The sequence below is a fragment of the Bolinopsis microptera genome, chromosome 10 (genome assembly GCF_026151205.1).
Source record: "Bolinopsis microptera isolate Bmic1 chromosome 10, MBARI_Bmic_1.0, whole genome shotgun sequence".
NCBI lineage: Eukaryota > Metazoa > Ctenophora > Tentaculata > Lobata > Bolinopsidae > Bolinopsis > Bolinopsis microptera.
The window spans coordinates 4,613,190-4,636,036 of NC_087081.1; the positions used below are offsets into that span (position 1 = coordinate 4,613,190).

Below are 22,847 nucleotides of genomic sequence, written 5' to 3' on the forward strand. Positions count from 1 at the left end.
CTCACTTTAGGAGTCATCAGTAAATAAGTTTAACTACTGCATGATTTGTGAAAACTCCAACAATTAATTTTCATTGGCACCATGATTTAAATAGAATGTGTGCCAAACCAAAAATTCAACTTCAAACTTTTTATTTATTCGTGCCATGAAACCATGATATATGTACCAAGAATACCGGGCCTAAAATAAATCGGCACTGGATTCGGGCCAGACTGTTGCTTGACCGCTGACCAGTACCCCACTTTATAATTATGATTGATTTCGCTGCCTCGACCAATATTGGTCTGTAATCCCTGGATTGAGATCTGTTGGCTGCAGTTAAATTTAGCTAATTTCCTATAATACCGCAATGGTTTGGTTCCCACTTCAGAATGACCACATATTCTTTTTTTCAGTCGCATAGATTTTCCCATCGTATGATAATGATATTGCGTGTCATTCCCTCGTTTTTTAATCAAGTGGTGACTGGCTAGTTCTTCTATTATTATAGCTGTGAGCTGCCTCAAGATCTTATCTGGGGCATGGGCTATATATATATATATATCCTCGAACAAGTAGGTACAGTATGCCATCTGCAAAGCAACAACTCTAAAATATAAAACACGGCGGAGGTATAAGACCCAACGTATGGGTACTGACTTTTGGCCCACCCTGTATAATAGAAGGTCTCGAGATGCTGATTTAGCTATGAGGTTTCACATGTGAAATTTTTCCAGCTTTGGGTAAAGTGGACTTTAGAGCGGGGAGGGGATCAAAATCTCAACGATCTCTTACTGACGGGACACTACAGGACAAGGGACGGATCTCGGGCCTAATAGCTGGTTTTTAATGAGAGGCTGGAGTCTGGACCTAAATGGTCAACGTGAGGATAGCTTGAGGATTTAGGATGCTATGCCTGCCTTTCATGGGGTTTTGTAACCCCGAAAGCTGGTATATCTCATCTCACTTAACCTTGGTTACATCCCGTGCATGTTTAATTCCTGTTTAATTTAATTCCTGTTTAATTCCCGTGCTGTTTCGAATATATAATTAGATTTAAAGGTCCAATATCAAGCAAAAAAGTCTGATCTCCGGTACTGATGTTACACTTACATGATTTCCGACGCGAGGATCTCCGAAGTCCGATCTTAAAGTTGGATCTCAGAGCCAAAAAGAGGAACCTAAGCAGTAAGCCTTGGTTCCTCTTTTTGAGAGTCGAACAGGAAATTCGGTGTTATCAACTCAAACTCGGATTCGTAGCACAATTGAAAACCCAAAGAATAAAAATCTTAATGAATTTCCCGACATCCTAAAATTAATATCAGGTCGTATTCGGTTCAGTGGCCCAAACTCCAGTAGGTTACAAGACTTAAGTTCAAGTCGAGGAACACTTTGATTCAGCATGATCCTTGACTAGTTGGATTTTTCCCATACCATGCAGTTGTTATCTACTAATCACTCCTAAACTGAGTCGAATCTCGAACTCTGCCATTCGGCCAAGAAATCTTAATCTGAAGTTCTAGAATTACAGTTCTGATGTATTAGTGCCCTAGATAAGATGTCGAGGCAGCTGTAACAACAAAAGAGACAGCCAGTAACCAATTGATAAAAAAACGAGGGAATGACACACATTATCATACGATGGGAAAATATATGCGAACCAAACCACTGCACTGCAGTATTACTATTATGGTAAATGAGCTAAATTAAACTGCAGCCAACAGATCTCAATCCAGGGATTACAGACCAATATTGGTCGAGGCAGTGAAGTCAATTATAATTATAAAGTGGGGTACTGGTCAGTGGTCAAGCAACAGTCTGGCCCGGATCCAGTGCCAAATTATTTTAGGTCCGGTATTCTTAGTATATATCATGGTTTCATGGAATCAGGAAATAAATCAAAAGTTGAATTCTGGTCATTACATTTTGGCTAAATTGGTGCCGATGAAAATTAATTGTTGGAGTTTTCACAAATCATGCAGTAGTTAAACTTATTTACTGATGACTCCTAAAGTGAGCGTTTTTCAGTATAAATATATGAGGTGCATGAGTCGGCAATTGCGAACAATTTGCTGTTAGCAGCCGACGCTTTGACCTTAAGAAACCATAATTTTGAAAAATTGCCCTTTCGTAAGACACAAATATGCTGCTGGCTTGGCCCATTAAGAGAGATGCTCAATAAAGTAGATCATTCTCCAATTTTTGTAGGAGTTTCTGGACACAAAGTGAGTCATCTTACATCTTGTGACAAATGTTGCTCATGAGTCTTTAAGACCTTTCTAGTTAACAGTCCAATAGCCCATTTGTGAATATTGTCATTTTTTCGCTCGGCAAAAATCCGTTTTTCAGCCACATTTCCGAAAATAAGCCTTTTAGGGTATATGTTGCTTCATAAGTTGTACATCAATGTGGCCATTATGTACATTTTGGTGTATCAGAATAGTCTCTACGACCTTCCTAGGCGGAAATGCCAAAAATCACGGAAATTATGAACTGCGTCAAGCCAAAAACCGTTTTTCGGCCATATTTCCGAAACGAAGCATTTTAAGGTATATGTTGCTTCATAAGTTGTATATAAATGTGGCTATTAGGCACATTTTGGTGTATCGGAATATTCTTTAAGACCTTCCTGGGCTGAAATAAAAAAATTCGACTGACCGCAAAACCCTGAAAAAGGGTGTGGCCTAAAACGCCACTATTGCATTTTTTTCAAAAATGCAAAAGTGTCCAAATGTTTTAAGAATCATCTAGAGAGGTGATAACCGTTGAGAAATCGCTTTTAACACGAAAAGCTAACGAGATTCCGTTTCGTCTCTGACTAAAGTATTCGCGTCTTGAACCAAAGTCCAATATACATGACACTGCAACATGCAGAGTGTCCGCCTAAGTGGTCAGGTTAAAAGACATTTTTAGGGTCTGACAATACATGAAACTCTGTCTTATATTGAGGTAAATCGGGTCACAAAAATTGCTGATCAGAACTTAAAATTCAGAAAACACAGCTGTAACCATATCTCACAGTTCACCACAAGGATCCCATTCAAACGATAACTGAATAAGATCATTATATGGAGGTAGTTTACAATAATATTTAGATGTATGGCTGCACGGGGGTAATAACGTAATGAGATAAAGATCTAGAGCGGTTATCTCATTATACCTTTCTAACCATTATTTACAGTTCTAACCATTATTTGCAGTTCTCAGAAAGGTAAAATGGTTTGAACTTGGTATTACAAAATTGTTAATTGTTTTCACATTTCCATTCGCAGGAGTAGACAATATGGCGAGAAGGTTTTAAATTAAAACCGTGTTGCCATTTTCAAGATCTTCGAATAATTTTATACTTTAATAGCATACTAACCGTAAGGGTGAATGAATGATAAAAACTTACTTGTACTTGGAAAGGTCTCCTCCTAGTCGTTGGAGTGGCCTGCACCACATAGTAACTCCTTTCTCCGGTGTATTAGACCTCTCCAGTGAACCCTGTCTGTAGCTTGTTGTTCTGCATCTTCTATCGTGATGTTATCGACACCTGTGAAGATTGCTGCATCCTCCCGGACACATGACAACCAGTTTTTCCTAGGTCTACCTCTTGACCTTTTACCATGCTTTGGGATCCAGTACAGAAGATAGTTGGGTATTCTTTCTTCTAGCATCCTCACCACATGGCCAAACCATCGGAGTCTAGCTGCTCGTACGAAAGTATCAACAGGGGCGATGTTAGCCCGCTTAAGTACATCAGCATTAGATACATGATAAAACCATTTGATTTTCAGGATTCTCCTCAGACATCTATGATGGAACACCTCAAATCTGATGGTAAAAACAAAACTTACAATTCTTTAGATGTTCCATAATTCAGCTGTATCTTTACCCAAAAATATTGGTTATAAATTCACAAAGCAGATAATTTAACCTGCCCACTAATATACACGCCTTGATGAAACAAACATTTAAACGCTTTATAGACTTTTTCCTGGCTGCTAAGGTTTTAACAGTCGGGGCGGTGACCAAATTCTATCCGAATAACAATTCCTCAACAGCAACACATACGAAACGAGTAAAATGAAACAGCGATATACACGGCTATATACAGCTATATACACGGCTATATACAGCTATACGTGTCTGTAACACGGCTGTAAGTGTAACACCACTCATGTACTGAAATATTACAATGAGGTGCAGATGGTAGCAAGTTACTAGCGCAGCCCATATTCTCATATTTAAACCTTCGTCAGCTTTTACTCATTAAGTACTTAAGTAGGTAAAGCAACTTATAATAACGGAACCCGAAGATAAATGACTTCAGATATTTAAATTTCACATTACCTTATCGGATTTTATTTCATATTTGGTCGAACATTATGTGGCAATATAACGCGGACCTCGTTTTGTTTGGCAAATTGTTTCCTCCCTCATTTACCGTATTGTATATTGCGAAATTAAAATAGTACATAAACTTAAAACTCAAATTGAACTGTGCATGAGCTAAAATTTCTACACGACAAAGCAAAGCTCTTTTAGTATAAAAGGTCATATCAAGTGAATGCAATATGTGCATTGTGCCGCATACAGGTCAGTGTATGGTGCACAATGCACTGATGCACAGTGTATGTGTTTAACCCTACAGAACTGCTTATAGTTATACATTATACAAACGATATGCAAATTATTCTCTAAGATCAAACCTCGCTATAGATAAATAAATAACGTGGTTTTATTCGGTCTCAATTCTTACCTCCCTCGACGCGCAATATAATATTAATAGAAATTAGATTCTACTGTTTATCAATTTTACTGTTTATAAATTGTATTATCGACTATCGTGATGAGCTAAAATTTATGAAGATTCGACCAGAAAATCCCACAGTATCGGAACGAATTTAAAACATTGCTAGGTAAACATTCATGGTTCATCTGGCCTGTTTGATTCAAGAAATTGCCGATAACAACACCAGAAATGGACTCCCGTTATACCGTGTCAACAAAGCAACTGTAAAGTAAACACAAAGCAATGTACAAATATGATCAAGACAAAACATACAGTATAAATTCATGAGGACTCCACCGAGTAGTAACTGGTGATATACGGGTACAGTACAGATCAATCACAATGTGTGTAGGAAAGTAAGCGGTGAGAGAATACTGCATTCCCTTTCCAAAAAAACCGGATAGAATGTTGATTTGATTATTGGTGACAAATATATTTTAACAAAATTAAAGCGATATCGAAACAAAGTTGAAACATAATAGATACGTCAAATAGAGTTGAAACAAAATCGGCAATATACATTAAATTTAAGATCACTAATCACTATGTAAAGCCAAAATGTTATGTCAGATTACCTTTAATCTACTATAAATTAAAATGCTACGCCATCGCAGAATTAAATAGAAGGGTAATCTGGAAATCATAGATCGACGAGTATTACTATACCAATATTGCCCTGGTGACATTCGGCACGATTGTGGGATCAAATCATAGTTGGTTATATTTTACCTGGGGACCTCAGGCTATCAGTATCATGTTCATAAAATTAAACATAAAGAATAGAGATTAGGCGGAATGACAGGCTGAGCGCGGCCCAGTAAGTTATATATTATATATTATAATCAAATAATATCACAACTACCAGTACCTACCATAGGAGCATAGGGTGAGGAGCAATGTAACAAACTGAATTGCTTGCAGAGTAACAAACTATACTTATAGAAATGTAACTGCTTTGTGTCACCACATGAATAACAGACTCCACAGCCACAGGCTATACATAACAATATAGTTTACACAGTATAAACTATAGCACATTGTTACAAGCATGCAGGACGTAGGTAATAGGTTACAGAAAATAACAGATCTTCCTCATATGGGATAAAGAGTGTATTTTAGTATTTAATGTTGATTGAAGGGACAAAATTCGATGACAAGTGCACTCGTAGTTGCAATCTTTTTAAACTTTCTACTTTGACACAGTGCAATACCAGCGAATACTTGAAATGGAATAAAAGTCCGTTTGGATCAGTTTCTGTCTAGATTACACTATTTTCAGACTGCAGGTATGATGTAAGTGTAACTTCAAACTTTACTAACAATGTGTCCCCGACTCAGTGGCCTGTTGGCACAGCGGGCCCTTCGTTACGCCACTGCGGCCGACGTCGAACGGTGATAAAAATAAAAGTATGTTATAAAATAACAACTGTTCTGCACGCTACGCTAGGAGGCTTTTTTTGAAAGATTCTGAGACTCATCGTGGAGAACGTAGAGCGCCGCCAGAGCGCACGAGGGACCACTTTAAACGTACCACTACCAGTACCTGTTACTGTTAGTGTTACTGTTAGTTGGACTAAATCCATGTAACGCGATTCACGATAACCTAGTAGTAGTAGTAGTGCTATACTGATATAACAAGAAAAACATACAATTTGCAATTCGATTAACGGGTGATACTCGTAAAATATTTGTTTCAAATAAATAAATAAAATAGGACCGTCGATCGAAGAGTCCAACTCGGCGCGCGCGTCCTGGTAGGTTATACTTATAAACCTACTATGTACTAGTACAACAATTCGATAATAGTGATACAAATTAAACGCTTAAACATTAAAACGCAGGAATTTCATTTAATGTGCATCCAAAATTCAGGAGTAATATTTAACAACTTAAGGATTCGGGGAAGGGGTAATCCTATTCTGAGAAGCTTGATAATTTTCTTCCGTAATGCCTCTTCTGTCTCGGAGAGCACATGGCGGGATCGCTTGGAGGGTTTATAATTATTAGAGGCTGCGCCGAGGTTCTTCCATCGCTGCAGAGGGAATAACCGTGCTTCCCGATGTGGATGATGGTTCTGAAGTTGAATTTGAAAGTCCCTGCTCCCATATGGGGTCATCTGATTTAGGTTCTGCGCTGGCGGTCTGGACGGGTCCTGTGAATGAACTGGATTCAGTAGTTGTGGTAGGATTGCAGGGTTGATATCCCAGTCTGTGGGCCTTGCAGAGCTCGACGAATACGGTGTATGATTCACTGTTGACGTTTCCTGCAGCGTGAATGACCCAGCGACCCGCTTGATATATATAAACATGGAGTCGCTCAATAAGTTATATTTATGTTCCGATGTCTTGCAAGACTCTGACATGTCGAAAGGAGTCCTGGCCGAGAAGAGGGCCAACTCCAAGGAAATACGGAAACTGAAAGGGGGCCAACATAATATTATGTACACATTTTATATTATGTACGTGACCACGTACGACAACCACGTACGCCCACGTGCAAATCGGATGAGAAATGGGAAGTTGCAATTTCAAATTTGCATAGTAACGAGAATGGAAACGCGCACGGGCAAGCGCAAACATTATTATGGCATATTTATCGTATTTTGTGATTACTCACTGAAAGCCTGAACAAAGGAGAATTCAGGGATTGTCTACTTCTACGATATAACAAATACATTACCTCTGTCAGTGTCATGTGTTTTTGGGGCCAAAATGGACATCAACCATGCTCTAACTCTAAGACTAAACTGTCCAAGAGGCTAGGCTACATCATCATCCACCACAACTCAGATAGGGATTTCATCGCCAAACAAATATCAACTGTTTGTAAAGACGTGGAATGTAAACCCCACTTGCAGACTCTAGACGGGAAGACTTTCTCAACAAATGCCACACTATCACTCTATCAGGAGACAATGTGCACCCTGACATCCGTGCCAGGGGATTTTATCGGCCGGGACAGAACTTCTCATGAATCCTAATTCTGAGTCCTATCTCTCATCATCAACGGAAAAAATGTATGAAGGAAAATATATATATTATATATGAGACTCAAAAGCGGAGGTTATAAATATATGTATAACAAAGTAACGAGATAATTCAGAATTCTAAATGTCGAATATGGGAGTTTTTGTCCACGTACTGGTGTACTCTGTCACGGGTGGTACAGGCGGGCCAAAAGCAAAGACAAAAGACTTTCTTCAGATTGTTGTGTGAGAAGATATCGTATAAGACCCAACAGAACTATTCAAATGTTGTCAATTTTTTAAGATGTAAATTATCTTTTATAGTTTTATCAAGAAGCTGGTTCTCCTGTAAATAAGAAGAACCAGATCTTCTGTCAATACAGTTGACAAAAATTGTGAGAGCGACTTTGAGTTTGCATGCTTTGTATCAAAGCTTAATTAATTAGAAGTCCCATGGACTCAATGAATTGATCATGATGCTAAAAATCTTATTGATATAATTATATCGATAAGATTTTTAGCATCAATTCATTGAGTCCATGGGACTCCTATTCCTAATTAACTAAGCTTTGGTACAAAAAGCGAAAGCGAGCGTGCTAAATCACTACTATATTAATATACTAAAACTTCGAGACGTGCCCTCGCCCCAGTTTATATCGCCCACGTTTCTGCCTGCGCAAAGTTATTTTGCGCGATAATCTGAATTAAACAATTGTTGGCGTGCGGTGCTGAATTGATTGACGATGTCAACCCTTCCAGATCGTTGCTCTGCGAAGCAAGAATGCTAGTTTGCGCGGCGCGTCGAAGCGGCGAAGTCCTCCAAGGTGCTGAACTGTTCAAGTACAACTACATTGTTAATTTTACCATGCACGCATCTCGCTAGGGACTAATTGATATAGATAGCATATTATTATTATTTTGAGTTAGTATTACTCTTTTGCACAGATCCGTGTCAGGTTGCATAAACATTTACCTGGGGACCTCAGGCTATCATGTTCATTAACATAATTAATCCGCTGAATAGAGATTCGGCGGAATTTAATGACAGGTTGAGCGCGGCCCAGTAAAATAAACATTAAACATATGGTTACATAGAAATATACACTATTTTCAAATTCAATATGGAATTATATTAACTGGGCGGCGCTCGGCCTGTCACTCCGCCATATCTGCATGCATATAAATTATAAACAGTATTGTAGGTTTACAACCTACCAGGAGTCAGGACGCGCGCCGAGTTGGACTCGTCGATATATGGAACAGATAATTTACGAGTATCACCCGTTAAAAACAGTAAAGACTTTGTATCACGTTGCAACGTCCCCGCGGTCGTTTCACTATCAACTATGGTCCTGACGATACAGGGGGAGCGGATCATACAACGTATGACAATAAAGACTGGGGTGGTATGGAATATGATTATATACGCCATCACGGCCCGGATCGGGAAATTGAGCGGCCATCCACAAAAGAAAAGCGGCCGCATTTCTTGTTCTAAAAGTAAAAGGGCCCCGACAGTTAAAATCAACTTAAATCGATCGATGTATTTTGAACACTGATTCCGAATCCTCCCCACATGACATTAAATATAATATAAGGATTAAAATGCTGGCGAGACATCGGCGAAAAGCTGTCCTTATCACGTTTTGTGCATTGTGACAATATAAGGAGATTGGTTTAATTTTGATTTCTCGTTGGAGTAAGGGTTTAAGCATATGCTTCAGTTAGGGCTTATACGTGCGGTTAGTTGGGGTCAGTGTAACACTAACTGTAGAGCCTCTACAGTTGCACTGACCCCAACCCAATCCCTAACTACAGTGTAGACTGTAGAGGGTTAGGGTTTCGAACAGTCCTTCAGGGCTACCCATAGAACATTTATAAAAAGTCACGTGACAGTCGAGTGTAGAGTGATTAATCATCATCCTAAAAAAGTGGAGGGGCCATTTGATATGCCCCCCCCCCCCCCTGCTTCCTCCACCCCTGGTGAGTGCTGTGATTCGCAGGGTCTTATAGAAATAAAATTCGACGACTTGAGCCTTTAAAACAATCATTTCTGTATAAAATGTTAAATGCTATCATTAACATAAGATAGCGTTAGTGTAACAGTCAAACATACTGTTATAATATTAATGATCGTGGTGTTTATTATTTGTAATTGTAAAACTTTGATCAAATTTCAAAATTTATTCATGGTCTCATGCAGTGCTTTCAATTATCTGGATAACAAATACTCCAATTCCACAACGTTTTGAGAAACATAAATCAAAATGTCCCTAAAATTATAATTACGATCAACTGAACTTTGATTGGATCTGCTTTAATATCTTTTGAAAGAATTATAGGGGCATCCCCTGTCACAAAGCTGCAATACCCATCAGCAATCAAAATCGAGCGTACAATCTATCAAACCAAAGTTTACTCGACATAATGATAACAGACGAAACTTATCATAACAGTTGAGGATGAAAGAAATTCAGTGTCGTTGTTTGATGATAGCTCAGTCCGTAATCGAGACAGGAACTGAGTGGGATCGGAAGAACAAGATGGCGCTGAGACACCGGGATTGAAAATGGATCTGTGGGTATATGAATAATGTATTTGGTATCGAGGAGGTAAGATTCCAGAACATTATCTGTACAGTCCTTTCGTCAAATATTTTACACAATATCTCTGTTGCATGTCATGTCCCCAAACAAAATCATTATTCTGTACAATAAAAATACAACACGCTGGGCCAGTACGTCCCATTTGAATCGTTGCCTCGGCAAATCGGAACTGAACACAATGTGATGAGCACTCGCCGCGTGACTTCATATCACGTGATTTTATAATCAGGTGACGTCATATCACGCGACTTTATAATCACGTGACGTCATATCCACTCCTCCCTGGTGTGCATAATATTCTGAAAGCTGTGCTCCAAAGGTTCGCGGATATCTAGACTGCAGTCTGAGAACGAACTGACCGGACTACCCGCCTGGTTGTGGCTATTCAACCTGTTATCGTTGTCATTCCCGATCTCAGGGTTAAACAAATCTGGGGGTTCCACCCCCGTAACTCCCCCCGGTTTGTCTGGTCGGTTGAGGGGGGTGGTTGGGGTACTCCTGCAGCTCCTCGGAGGGGGAGACGTGCAGGTGGCATGGTTTGGTGGTGAGGATCTGCTCATCTGTAGTCCTCTCCGCTTGACGATTGAATCGTCGCTGCACTTCCGGGTGACGATGGAGAAAGGTCTAGAAGAACAGCCCGACAGGATCTCCGAGTCCAAGTCCAGCTCGTATGTTTCCAGCAGAGCCTCGTTGTAGGCTGTGATCAACATGTAGTGCTCGCGGGAATTCGTGTGCTCCCCTGTTGAGATATATCGTTTAAAATTAGTATTTTCAGACGCATCATACCATGTCAATTAAAACAAATTTTTGCCTTTGATTTACATATTCAGCGATTAAACGGGAAAAAACGGAAGCAGGTAGGAAATGATCGTATTTCATTCCATGCTGAAATGATCATAATTTGTTTGGTGATTAATAATGTCAGGATCCAGCGTGTCAACGGTGTTCAACCAGTTCTGGAAGATATGGAAGAGCATAACCATAAAAAACCCACCAAGATCCGCATCTACAAAGCTGCTGTTATCACTATCCAGTTATACGGAGCTGAAGTCTGGAACACTACTAGGAAGCAGATCAAGCGATCTGACGTCCCTCAGAAGAATGCTAAAGTGGTTATACCATGTCTCCAATCATGAAGTCATCAGCTGGTGTTAAGTCTCCAATGATGAAGTTCTCAGCTGGTGTTAAGTCGACAGAAACTTAAATCGGTTCTGCTAGACTACGGTGGTACAGATACGTTAGAACACCAGATAATAGATTACCAAATGTTTACCTAACCTTACTAATTACTATGGAAAAAGGTCACGAAGGAGACACCGAAAAGACTGGATGGCCCTATGTACTCGAGAATGCTGCAAACTTTACAGGTGATGACTAGGAAACGACCGAAATTTCTGCTCGGTTCGGGTTCGATCGTTTGCTATAAGTGTTGACAACATCAGCAGAGATGCAGCAAGATAGTTAGCATTGAACTGAGTGGAATGGAGAAGCTTGTTACGTCACACAGGAGATGTGTGTGATGCAGGCCACTCTAACTAGAAGGATACCTTTTTATGTAGCATGTATGTATGTATGTGTAATGTGTATGTGGATAATTTAGGGACTTTTAAAATCAACAAACCCTATATCCAAAATTATAAACCGTTCATAGTCCAGGTAAGCCATATAAACAAGTCGTTGACTCTGGTTACATAATATTATCACTTGTTTATATGTGGCTTACCAACGGTTTATAATTTTCAAAATAGAGTTTCTGTTCTATTTCAAAATACTCAATTTTCTAACAAAAGACGCTGTACCGAATACAAGATCAGAAACCATAACATAAAAATGAAAATAAATAAACCAAAAGAGTAGCACTAACCGGCGTCTAGACCGTTATTCCACTCGGCAGCTTTCTGTTCGAGATCTTTTTTGTTGCTCCTCAAACTTTTACTGTTCAACTTGTTGGCGTAATTACCCAATTTCTTTTCTATGTGTTGCTGCGACTTTTTACAGGACGTATAGTTGTCATACCTGGATTTAAATGCGTTATTATTGGCAATCTGTAGGTGGCCTGGAGAGGGTACAACAAGTATTCATAACATTACATGGAAACATGGTGTTTTGACTTTGTAAGAGGGGGTGGGGACTGGGAAGGGAGGGACATACAACTCACTTGACACAATTGTGATTTTCCTCCAGGTTGTGTTTGATAGAGATACTCTCCCAAATGAGAGGGGTGGGGACTGGGAAGGGAGGGACATACAACTCACTTGACACAATTGTGATTTTCCTCCAGGTTGTGTTTGATAGAGATACTCTCCCAAATGAGAGGGGGTGGGGACTGGGGAGGGAGGGACATACAACTCACTTGACACAATTGTGATTTTCCTCCAGGTTGTGTTTGATAGAGATACTCTCCCAAATGAGAGGGGGTGGGGACTGGGGAGGGAGGGACATACAACTCACTTGACACAATTGTGATTTTCCTCCAGGTTGTGTTTGATAGAGATACTCTCCCAAATGAGAGGGGGTGGGGACTGGGGAGGGAGGGACATACAACTCACTTGACACAATTGTGATTTTCCTCCAGGTTGTGTTTGATAGAGATACTCTCCCAAATGAGAGGGGGTGGGGACTGGGGAGGGAGGGACATACAACTCACTTGACACAATTGTGATTTTCCTCCAGGTTGTGTTTGATAGAGATACTCTCCCAAATGAGCCTATTCTCCTCCAGCTGATCTACCACGACCTGGGCTGGGGGCAGCAGTTTTATCAATAAGGTATAGAGAGGGGCTAAGATGAAGTCGTTAAATTTGATCTGCAGGGAGGGGATGCAGGCTTTCTTTCGGTCGTTTTGTTGAAGAGGCGTTCTGCCTAGTTCCTTTTCCATGTCACCTAGGAAAATGGATTTTCAGCTACCGGTTTTAGTGCAGAGCTTCTAAAGTGCATTGTTTAAACTCTAAATAAAAGCACATTTTATAATCGGGATATAAATTGTGGTTCGTAATGAAATTTTGCTGTTACTGTTCAATATTCCAACCTTCAGAAAAGAACTCCGAGTATATATGATCCCTGACAATAACAGAGCTCTCCTCGAACATCTTAACATTGATGGACAGATCACAACTCGTAATCACCAGAGATAAGAGAGGAAGTGGTGATTAGAGTTGTTGAAATCGTACCCTGACGTTGCCATTTCTTTTTGTTGTGAAATAATCCTGGGGTGGAATGGTTTAAAGTACTTATGTTTATTAATAATGGCACGTTCATAATTATATCAACAAGGTAATATTTTAGCTGAAGTTAATGACTAATGACTTAATGATTAATTAGCCGCTAATATTATCTTACCTTAGGTGTTGAGCAAGATCGGTAGCCAATATTATCTTTTGGATATTATCAAGACACGCTCTGTAGTCATCTGTTTCAAGGCTGAAAATAAAAGAGAATTCAGAATAAGCAACATAATTGGTTACCATGTAACCATTAATTCACGAACAAATAAAAACTGTTCTTTATCGGTGACAGTACAACTTTGGCGAATTTTTGTAGTCAGCGCTGTTTTAATAATTTCTGCGTACTCAACATGCAAAATAGCGATTAAACAGCACTCCTAACACAACCTACCCCTCAATAATGTTGCACCCAGATGTGTTGAGTATACAGAAAGTTTGTGCGAAGTGGTGCCTCTCCATCACACTCCCTTCTGAGCTGTACAAACACGCCAGGACTGACCTGAACGGAAGTGTCATTTATATTTAGGGGTAATTCGGATGTAAAGGCTGAAATACTTTCTGAATTGACAATGCATGGTTGAAATGGATGCATTTGAAAAGATTATATTTGACACAAGAGGAACTGTTCAACAAGCAGGATTTTCCGAAAAGCATTTTCTTAAAGTCTTATTCCAATCATGATAGTCCACAAAAATTTGCGCAATTAAGCAACGAAAACGTTTAAAAGCAGCCCCATAATGCTGTAAAAAGCTTTTTTTTAATTTCCAAAAAAAATCGAAACCAGCGCCCCAAATCAAGCGAACCTGCTAGCAACTTGAAAAGCGTTGGTGGTACCCCTGTGATCGAGATCATGACAGAAACAAGCGATGAGCATCGCCAAAACTTCGATATCCGTCATGTACTTGGAGATATCCACTGCTTTGCATAGGGAGTAGAAGAAGTGACCGACACAGAAGGCGTGCATCCAGTTGTGATAGGGAGGGTCCCGGTATCTGAAAGATATATTTAAGCGGTGGGAAAATGTTCATGGCTCATATCATAGTCATGCAGCGTTTGATTTTAAACCGCGGAAAAACATATTTTAAAAACTAACAAACAGGCTAGGAAAGAATTAATCCGATGATGAAAGGAAATGACTAGAAGAGATGATTAGTTAAGAAGGGAAGAGAGCAAACTAAGAGATGATTAGTTAAGAAGGGAAGAGAGCAAACTAAGAGATGATTAGTTAAGAAGGGAAGAGAGCAAACTAAGAAATGATTAGTTAAGAAGGGAAGAGAGCAAACTAAGAGATGATTAGTTAAGAAGGGAAGAGAGCAAACTAAGAGATGATTAGTTAAGAAGGGAAGAGAGCAAACTAAGAGATGATTAGTTAAGAAGGGAAGAGAGCAAACTAAGAGATGATTAGTTAAGAAGGGAAGAGAGCAAACTAAGAGATGATTAGTTAAGAAGGGAAGAGAGCAAACTAAGAGATGATTAGTTAAGAAGGGAAGAGAGCAAACTAACAAATTAGATAGTAACCATGGTAACTAACCCGCGTTTGACCATGAGAAGGAACCTAGTTAGAGTCTGATGATTGAACTGCCATCTGTTGACCAGTCCTAAATCCTCAAACATGTGGTACGCCAGGGATATCGACCTGCTTTCTTCTTCCACTGAAATGGTTTTGTTATTTTTACGTAAATCTTGTTGTTGATGAAATTGTGATTGTTGGAAATAAAGGAAACTGGAAATAGGTATGGAATGAAGTTTATACTTGTATAGCATTCATTGGTCCTAAAATGGAAACCAAACTACTTACCAATATAAGTAGGGAACAGAAGAGAAGAGAAGCTGGGAGGGAGAGTACAGGTGATTTGTACCTCTTGCAGGGCTCCATCTAGTTCCGTTTGGGGCACCTGCACAAATTCGTTTTTATAGGAATGGGGCCCGATAAATCGAGCACCCGGTAAGGGGAAGCCCAGTTAATTAAGCTGATTGGTTAAGGAATGGTAGAAATTCTAGAAATGGTAAGATTTCTAGGAAGGGTACCTGCATGTGGTAGATCATGAGATCACTAGCAAGCTTGCTCCGATACTGTGCGTCCTGAACTTTCTTAAAGAGCAGTGAGTTGCTTATACTGATCCCGCAATATACGCTGTAAAGTTCAAATTTAATGATCACCACAGGTTGAAATGAGTGAAAATCAGTAGTTCTACATTTAATTTTTGGATTCACATACTTATGAAAAAATATAAATTGAATTCAATAAACCTTCTTCATTATAATGATCAAATATGGCCAACTTTCAATTTGGAAATCAACCAGACAAACCAGCCAATCAGCTAATAAAGTTACTTTTCATCATTTTCATGAGCTATAATTGTGAAACCTATTGATCCATAATTAATTGTACCTGAAGCTAAGTGCAGCCTCCTCATCGTGCCGTGAAAAGTACTTCCCGCCAGTTTTGTTGCATAATTGTGCCACACCAATCACTCCTGTAATAATACCACGTGAAGTAAAAAGTAGGAGAGCGGGGTGGGAATAATACCACGTGAAGTAAAAAGTAGGAGAGCGGGGTGGGAATAATACCACGTGAAGTAAAAAGTAGGAGAGCGTGGTGGGAATAATACCACGTGAAGTAAAAAGTAGGAGAGCGGGGTGGGAATAATACCACGTGAAGTAAAAAGTAGGAGAGCGGGGTGGGAATAATACCACGTGAAGTAAAAAGTAGGAGAGCGGGGTGGGAATAATACCACGTGAAGTAAAAAGTAGGAGAGCGGGGTGGGAATAATACCACGTGAAGTAAAAAGTAGGAGAGCGGGGTGGGAATAATACCCCGTGAAGTAAAAAGTAGGAGAGCGGGGTGGGAATAATACCACGTGAAGTAAAAAGTAGGAGAGCGGGGTGGGAATAATACCACGTGAAGTAAAAAGTAGGAGAGCGGGGTGGGAATAATACCCCGTGAAGTAAAAAGTAGGAGAGCGGGTGGGAATAATACCACGTGAAGTAAAAAGTAGGAGAGCGGGGTGGGAATAATACCACGTGAAGTAAAAAGTAGGAGAGCGGGGTGGGAATAATACCCCGTGAAGTAAAAAGTAGGAGAGCGGGGTGGGAATAATACCACGTGAAGTAAAAAGTAGGAGAGCGGGTGGGAATAATACCACGTGAAGTAAAAAGTAGGAGAGCGGGGTGGGAATAATACCCCGTGAAGTAAAAAGTAGGAGAGCGGGGTGGGAATAATACCCCGTGAAGTAAAAAGTAGGAGAGCGGAGTGGGAATGACCGCAAAAAAACTGAGGGTACCCTGTGTATTAAAACACAGAAGCATGTATATTTATAGGCAACATAATATCAGGCCCTTAAGGTCGAAGCACGTTCAATACATAACACATCACTCTCCCAAGATACCTGTATCATCCTTGATGGGAAAGCACAGGATGTTCCTAGTAACGAAGCCTGTATCTTCATCTACCCCCCGGTAAAAGAGTGGGTGTGAGTATGCGTCCTTTATGTTCAGCAACTTTCCTGTCATGGCCACGTGTCCTGAAATAGTATGTTGTTACAGAGCCTACTCCAGTACATAAACAAGTCGTCAAAGTTCGTCGTGCTCAACCTTCATCTGAGTGTCAACACTCAACTGTGTGCTTCATCTGAACTCTGAACAACCCTGAGATTTCAATAAATACTTCAGTTCCCACAACAGCTCACCTGCTACTCCCTTGTTGATAGGTATTCTTATCTCAGGGCCACTCTTTATCTCCTTACCACTCACCAGAGTCCCATCAAACACTTTGGCAACAAGCTCGTTCGTCATCTTATCTACTAGAAACACCGAGCATCGTTCAGCTTGGGTTAACATTCTCGCTTCCTGGTGGGAAAGAGGGTTATATTAACCTACTTGATTCCGCACAGACTAATATATATGCGATTTATACCTATATGCTACAAATTGACTCGATCTTGCTAAATAGCACGTGTACATACCTGCATTATCTCGCGCAGCAACACGTGCACGTTGTCAAATCTGGTGAACAGATTTTGAGCGACCTTCAGTAACGCCTGTGTTCGTTCTCGTGAGGACAGCTGCTGCTCGAATGTGAGTGCGTTTGTCAGAATGGGCGAGCAAAAGTTCATTGTAAAGGTCAGGGCGTCTTCGTCACCTTTCGTGAAACTGCAAAAATACCTTGATTATTTCTTTTATTTTTTCAGGTATTGCTTAAATTAAATAATAATAATAAATTAAATAATATTATAAATTCAATAATGAAATAAATTAAATAATAATTGGGTCTCACACGATACTTCAACATAATAATTACAGTTCACTTTAAGGTTTCAAAATGGATATGATTTTTTCAAGCGACCACAATTTGACTTATTTCGTGAAGATCTGACATCAATCTTATCAAATGCGTAATATTTTGTCTGAGAAATATTTAAAAAAGTTTTATATTTTTAAAAGTAGACCGTTGAAACAACTGACGTGTTGAATTTAAGTCCTCGTTTGTTAAATGCGCATATGATGGACCTCGTCTTGAACTTAGATTCAGAGAAAAGAGGGAGGGCTACAAGCGTCTGAATGTCACGCCCTGGCGAGTAGAATTCTTAATGTGAATTACAAGAAATAGTTTCGTGAACTATGGTGTATTAAATTGGGATAAAACTTTAAACATTAAAAAATCGCAAGAATAAAGTTTTGATACCTGTTAAAGTATCTGATTCAGGGTTAAACCGCGGGTCCTTTGAAACATTCACCATGTTAGCAGGTTTATTGGCATCAAGCAAATATCTAAATAAACTCGAGCCTAGCTGAAATATCACTGTTATTCTAGGAAGGTAATAGCCATAATAAAATCCGACATTCTGACATAGATAAGAAACGTCGAGTTGGACCACATTACGACGGATATATAGGCCCTATATCGACAATACCCCCCGGTATTGTATCTTTTTATTTACTTATAAGTTAAAACTAACACTGGGTTGCTCACATCAATAGTAATATTGTCCAACTGGAACCCTCCGTCATACAAGTGTACAGTCAGTTCCTGTTCGTGACAATCTGGGACCATTAGAGCCGTAAACATCGCATCTGTAGTCTGGGATACAATCAATTGTTATACAAATCGTCAATTGATAAACGGTTTGACCCAAATTAAGGTAAAACAGTTCATTGGCTCGGGAAAAAAACCCGTTTAGTGTGAAACTTTAATAGTTATCATCTGGGTGATTAAACAAAACCCAAAGTTGCTCAAATCTTGCTGTACCAAAACTGAAAATTATAAGATGCCTTAAAAAAGATGCCTAAAAATCACCATATTCACCTCTCTGACTTGTTTTAGAATTGTCTCAATTAAATTAGCAGAGTTCATCTGGTACAGCCCCACACAGAAATTCAGCATCTTCTCGGCCCGGCAGTGGGCGTGTTTAGTAGTTTGGTGTTCCACCACTCTTACTGCTGCACTTTGCACCTAATGTGAGGAGTTTTAATTGATTGAGTAATGAGAGAAAATGGGTGCTGCCTTTGAAATTAGATCAATTGCTTATCAATCTTCGTGGACTTGATAAACTTTGATCTGCTGGTTTGGTTTTTTTAATTGATTATAATTCATAATACGGATCATGATCGCCCTTTCTTGATCAAATTATCAAACAATGACCTGATGGTGGGTGTTACAAAAATTTAGAACTAAATTTTTGCCAATATAGAAAGTGGAAAGTTTACTGGACAATTAAGCTGAGATATCAGTATCACAGTATTACGGACCTTTACTGATAGTTAAAATTCGACATATGACGTCATCTAGCGTCATCTAGCGTCATCTAGCGTGAAATATCGCCAGATGATGATAGATGACGCTAGATGACGCTAGATGACGCCAATTAGCGACATTGTCGCTAAGTGCACGGCACCTTTCGAATGTCGCTATCTAGCGCTATCTAGCGCTATCTAGCGCTATCTAGCGCTATATGACGCTATATGACGCTATATGACGCTAGATGACGCTAGATGACGCTAGATGACGCTAAGCACGCAGCACTGACGCCAGGCGACAGATAGCGCTATTTTCATAAAAATTCTAGGGACGACATCTAGCGTCATCTAGCGTCATATGTTGCCGCGACATCTGACGCCATCTAGCGATATCTGACGTCATCTGACGACATCTGTCGCGACGACATCTGACGCAGGCGACATCAAGCGCTGGATAGCGGGATAAGTCAGTTTACGACAGTTCACGCTATCTAGCGCTATATAGCGCCAGATAGCGCTATATAGCGTCAGATGTCGTTGCGACATATAGCGCTAGACAGTGACAGTCCAGGGTATTTAGCGCTAGATGTCGCTATCTAGCGCTATATGTCGCTGCGTCAGATGTCGTCGCTACATATAGCACAAGATATCATATCCTATCACAGTAACAGTAATCCTAACTCTGTGTGTGTGTGTGTGTGTGTGTTTGTGTGTGTGTGTGTGTGTGTGTGTGTGTGTGTGTGTGTGTGTGTGTGTGTGTGTGTGTGTGTGTGTGTGTGTGTGTGTGTGTGTGTGTGTGTGTGTGTGTGTGTGTGTGTGTGTGTGTGTGTGTGTGTGTGTGTGTCGGGATCGGAAGAAAGCGGCACGTACTATTTCGACGAAATTTATACAAGTTACTAACATCGTTGATTCATGATGCCAATCTTTCACAGCTCAGTGGTGCATTTCGCCGAAAACTAAAAGCATTATTGGATACCGAGAAGCATTTTTGGATGCGCGGCGCGACATGGTGCATATCGCCAATTTAGTAACATAGTTGGTCAGTTCGTACAAAAGTCGTAAAAAATTCGTACAGTTCGGCACGTTTTTTCAGTTCGGGATTAGTTTGGGAAAAATTCGCCTCATAAATTTTCGAAATATATGATAAAAAGCTAATTGCAAAAATTTGTGTTAAAATGGCGGGAAACGATGACGTGCGGATTAGATGGCCGGATGCATGTTAATATTTTAAATCTGAAATGTAACCTCCCGGACAAAAATAACAAATTTTTCGGACTGAAGTGATTACTGATTAAAAAACAAAATTTTTTTTTTAATTCGGTAAAAATTCCTCGACAGCTTTTTAAAATTTGTACAGTTCGACACCTTTTAAAAGTTCGTACATACAGTAACGTACTGACCAAGTATGTTTAGTAAAGCACTAGTGGTTGCAAGAAGCATTATATTATTGGCTGCGCGGCGCGGCCCAGTAGTGGCAGTGCATCGCGCTACAACAAACATCGTCAAATAGATTACTCGAAGCTCAAAGCTGTAAAGTATTTATCCAAAATAATTCCGATCCCGAGGATTGTTACTGGGCCGCGCTCAGCCTGTCATTCCGCCAAATCTTTATTCGCCAAATCTTAATGTTTATGAACATGTACATAAAACCTGGGTCCCCAGGTAAGAGGATTGACATAACTTATAAATTTATAATATATTAATTCTAAATACTGAATGCATCGCATTTTAAGGGTTTTGGTATTTTCGTAGCTAAATTGCACTAAAGCTTTCGCGCTTGCACTTCACACTTGCGCGTAGTTCGTAAACTGAAAACTCGTGGGTACGATATATCAATATGTGATTACTGAACAATAAATTCGGCTCGACTCTCATTACATTCTTTTAATAACTTGCTGTGCGAGATTTCAATACTATTAATTTGCAAATGCTAATTTAACATTTAGATCTTTACATCATCTTCTTTCACATAGCCATGTGTCTAAGCGTACTACTAGCGAGAGGGCTATGGTTAGAGCATAAACAGGTTATACTGGACGAATCTCACTCGTTAACGGGTGATACTCGTAATTTACTATCACGCGCCGCTTTTTCTCAAAATATTAGTCTAAGCCTATACCAGCCGGCAAAGTTTTTATATGTAACCTACATACAACGTTAAAATTTAGTTGAGTTTTGAACGTTGCTTATAGTTGATAAGGTAACCTTGATCTAACGTAAAATAATAAACGTTTTGCAACGTTAAAAATAAAACCTATAACCAACGTTAGATATTTAACGTTTAACAACGTTTTATATGTAACCTACATACAACTTTAAAATTTAGTTGAATTTTAAACTCTGCTTATAGTTAATATTAATAAGGTAACCTTGATCTGACGTCAAATAATAAACGTTTTGCAACGTTAAAAATAAAACTTATAACCAACGTTAGATATTTAACGTTTAACAACTATAGCCATAGCTATAGCTGTCGCCGCGATATCTAGCGCTAGATAGCGCTATCTAACGCTATCTAGCGTTAACTGTCACAAACCGATATTCTCCGCTAGACAGCGCTAGATAGCGCTATCTAGCGCTAACAAGCGTTATCTAGCGGAGAATGTCGGTTTGTGACAGTTTACGCTAGATAGCGCTATATAGCGCTAGCTGTCGCCGCGATATCTAGCGCTAGATAGCGCTATCTAGCGCTATCTAGCGTAAACTGTCACAAACCGTCATTCTCCGCTAGATAGCGCCAGATAGCGCTAGATAGCGCTAGATAGCGCTGCGTCAGATGTCGTTGCGACATATAGCGTTAGATAGCGCTAGATACCGCTAGATGTCGCAAAAAAAAAGGGCGGAAATTTTATGAAAATAGCGCTATCTGTCGCCTGGCGTCAGTGCTGCGTGCTTAGCGTCATCTAGCGTCATCTAGCGTCATCTAGCGTCATATAGCGTCATATAGCGTCATATAGCGCTAGATAGCGCTAGATAGCGCTAGATAGCGCTAGATAGCGACATTCGAAAGGTGCCGTGCACTTAGCGACAATGTCGCTAATTGGCGTCATCTAGCGTCATCTAGCGTCATCTAGCGTCATCTATCATCATCTGGCGATATTTCACGCTAGATGACGCTAGATGACGCTAGATGACGTCATATGTCGAATTTCAACTATCAGTAAAGGTCCAGTATCACTGATCACATATTGAAGTTATCGGAAAGACGGAAACACAGAGAGATGTGCTTTCAGGTGCAACTGTGCAATACACTGATCAAACTGAAACAACTTTATCTAGATTAATTAAAACTCTGATTTAATCAGATTAAACCAATTAATAAAAGCCTGAACCTACTAACATATCGCTGCAAAAGTTTGATGTTTTCCTGGTTGGTCATATTGTAGTTGAGGCTGGTAACCAGGATAAAACAGCCGTTTCTCTTTGCATCCTGTTTCAGTGGGGCGATTATCACTGCAGGGGAGTTACTTTGTGAGATTTAATGATTTTAGCACTATTTTATACTTTATTCATAAAGTAATAGATGTTGATATAAATAAATGCTGATGTAAATGTCGATAT

General features: G+C 39.7%; 2 protein-coding genes across 2 annotated transcripts in view; one reads left to right on the forward strand and one right to left on the reverse strand.

Annotated features, from left to right (window-relative positions):
- The window catches only part of LOC134822425 (adhesion G-protein coupled receptor G6-like), a 105,702-nt gene that overhangs the window by 40,043 nt on the left and 42,812 nt on the right, over positions 1 to 22,847 (forward strand). The gene's annotated exons all lie outside the window — the stretch shown is intronic.
- Positions 10,389 to 22,847, reverse strand: part of LOC134822423 (cGMP-dependent 3',5'-cyclic phosphodiesterase-like) — a 52,114-nt gene continuing 39,655 nt past the window's right edge. Inside the window, 20 exon segments of the mRNA XM_063833484.1 lie at positions 10,389 to 11,066; positions 12,192 to 12,343; positions 12,975 to 13,209; positions 13,355 to 13,468; positions 13,471 to 13,532; positions 13,666 to 13,746; positions 13,942 to 14,049; positions 14,354 to 14,542; positions 15,082 to 15,202; positions 15,349 to 15,445; positions 15,579 to 15,684; positions 15,943 to 16,027; positions 16,940 to 17,074; positions 17,240 to 17,399; positions 17,516 to 17,702; positions 18,015 to 18,120; positions 18,235 to 18,340; positions 18,523 to 18,630; positions 18,856 to 19,002; positions 22,627 to 22,739. Coding sequence (XP_063689554.1) covers positions 10,594 to 11,066; positions 12,192 to 12,343; positions 12,975 to 13,209; positions 13,355 to 13,468; positions 13,471 to 13,532; positions 13,666 to 13,746; positions 13,942 to 14,049; positions 14,354 to 14,542; positions 15,082 to 15,202; positions 15,349 to 15,445; positions 15,579 to 15,684; positions 15,943 to 16,027; positions 16,940 to 17,074; positions 17,240 to 17,399; positions 17,516 to 17,702; positions 18,015 to 18,120; positions 18,235 to 18,340; positions 18,523 to 18,630; positions 18,856 to 19,002; positions 22,627 to 22,739 — 2,885 coding nt within the window. The 3' untranslated portion in view covers positions 10,389 to 10,593.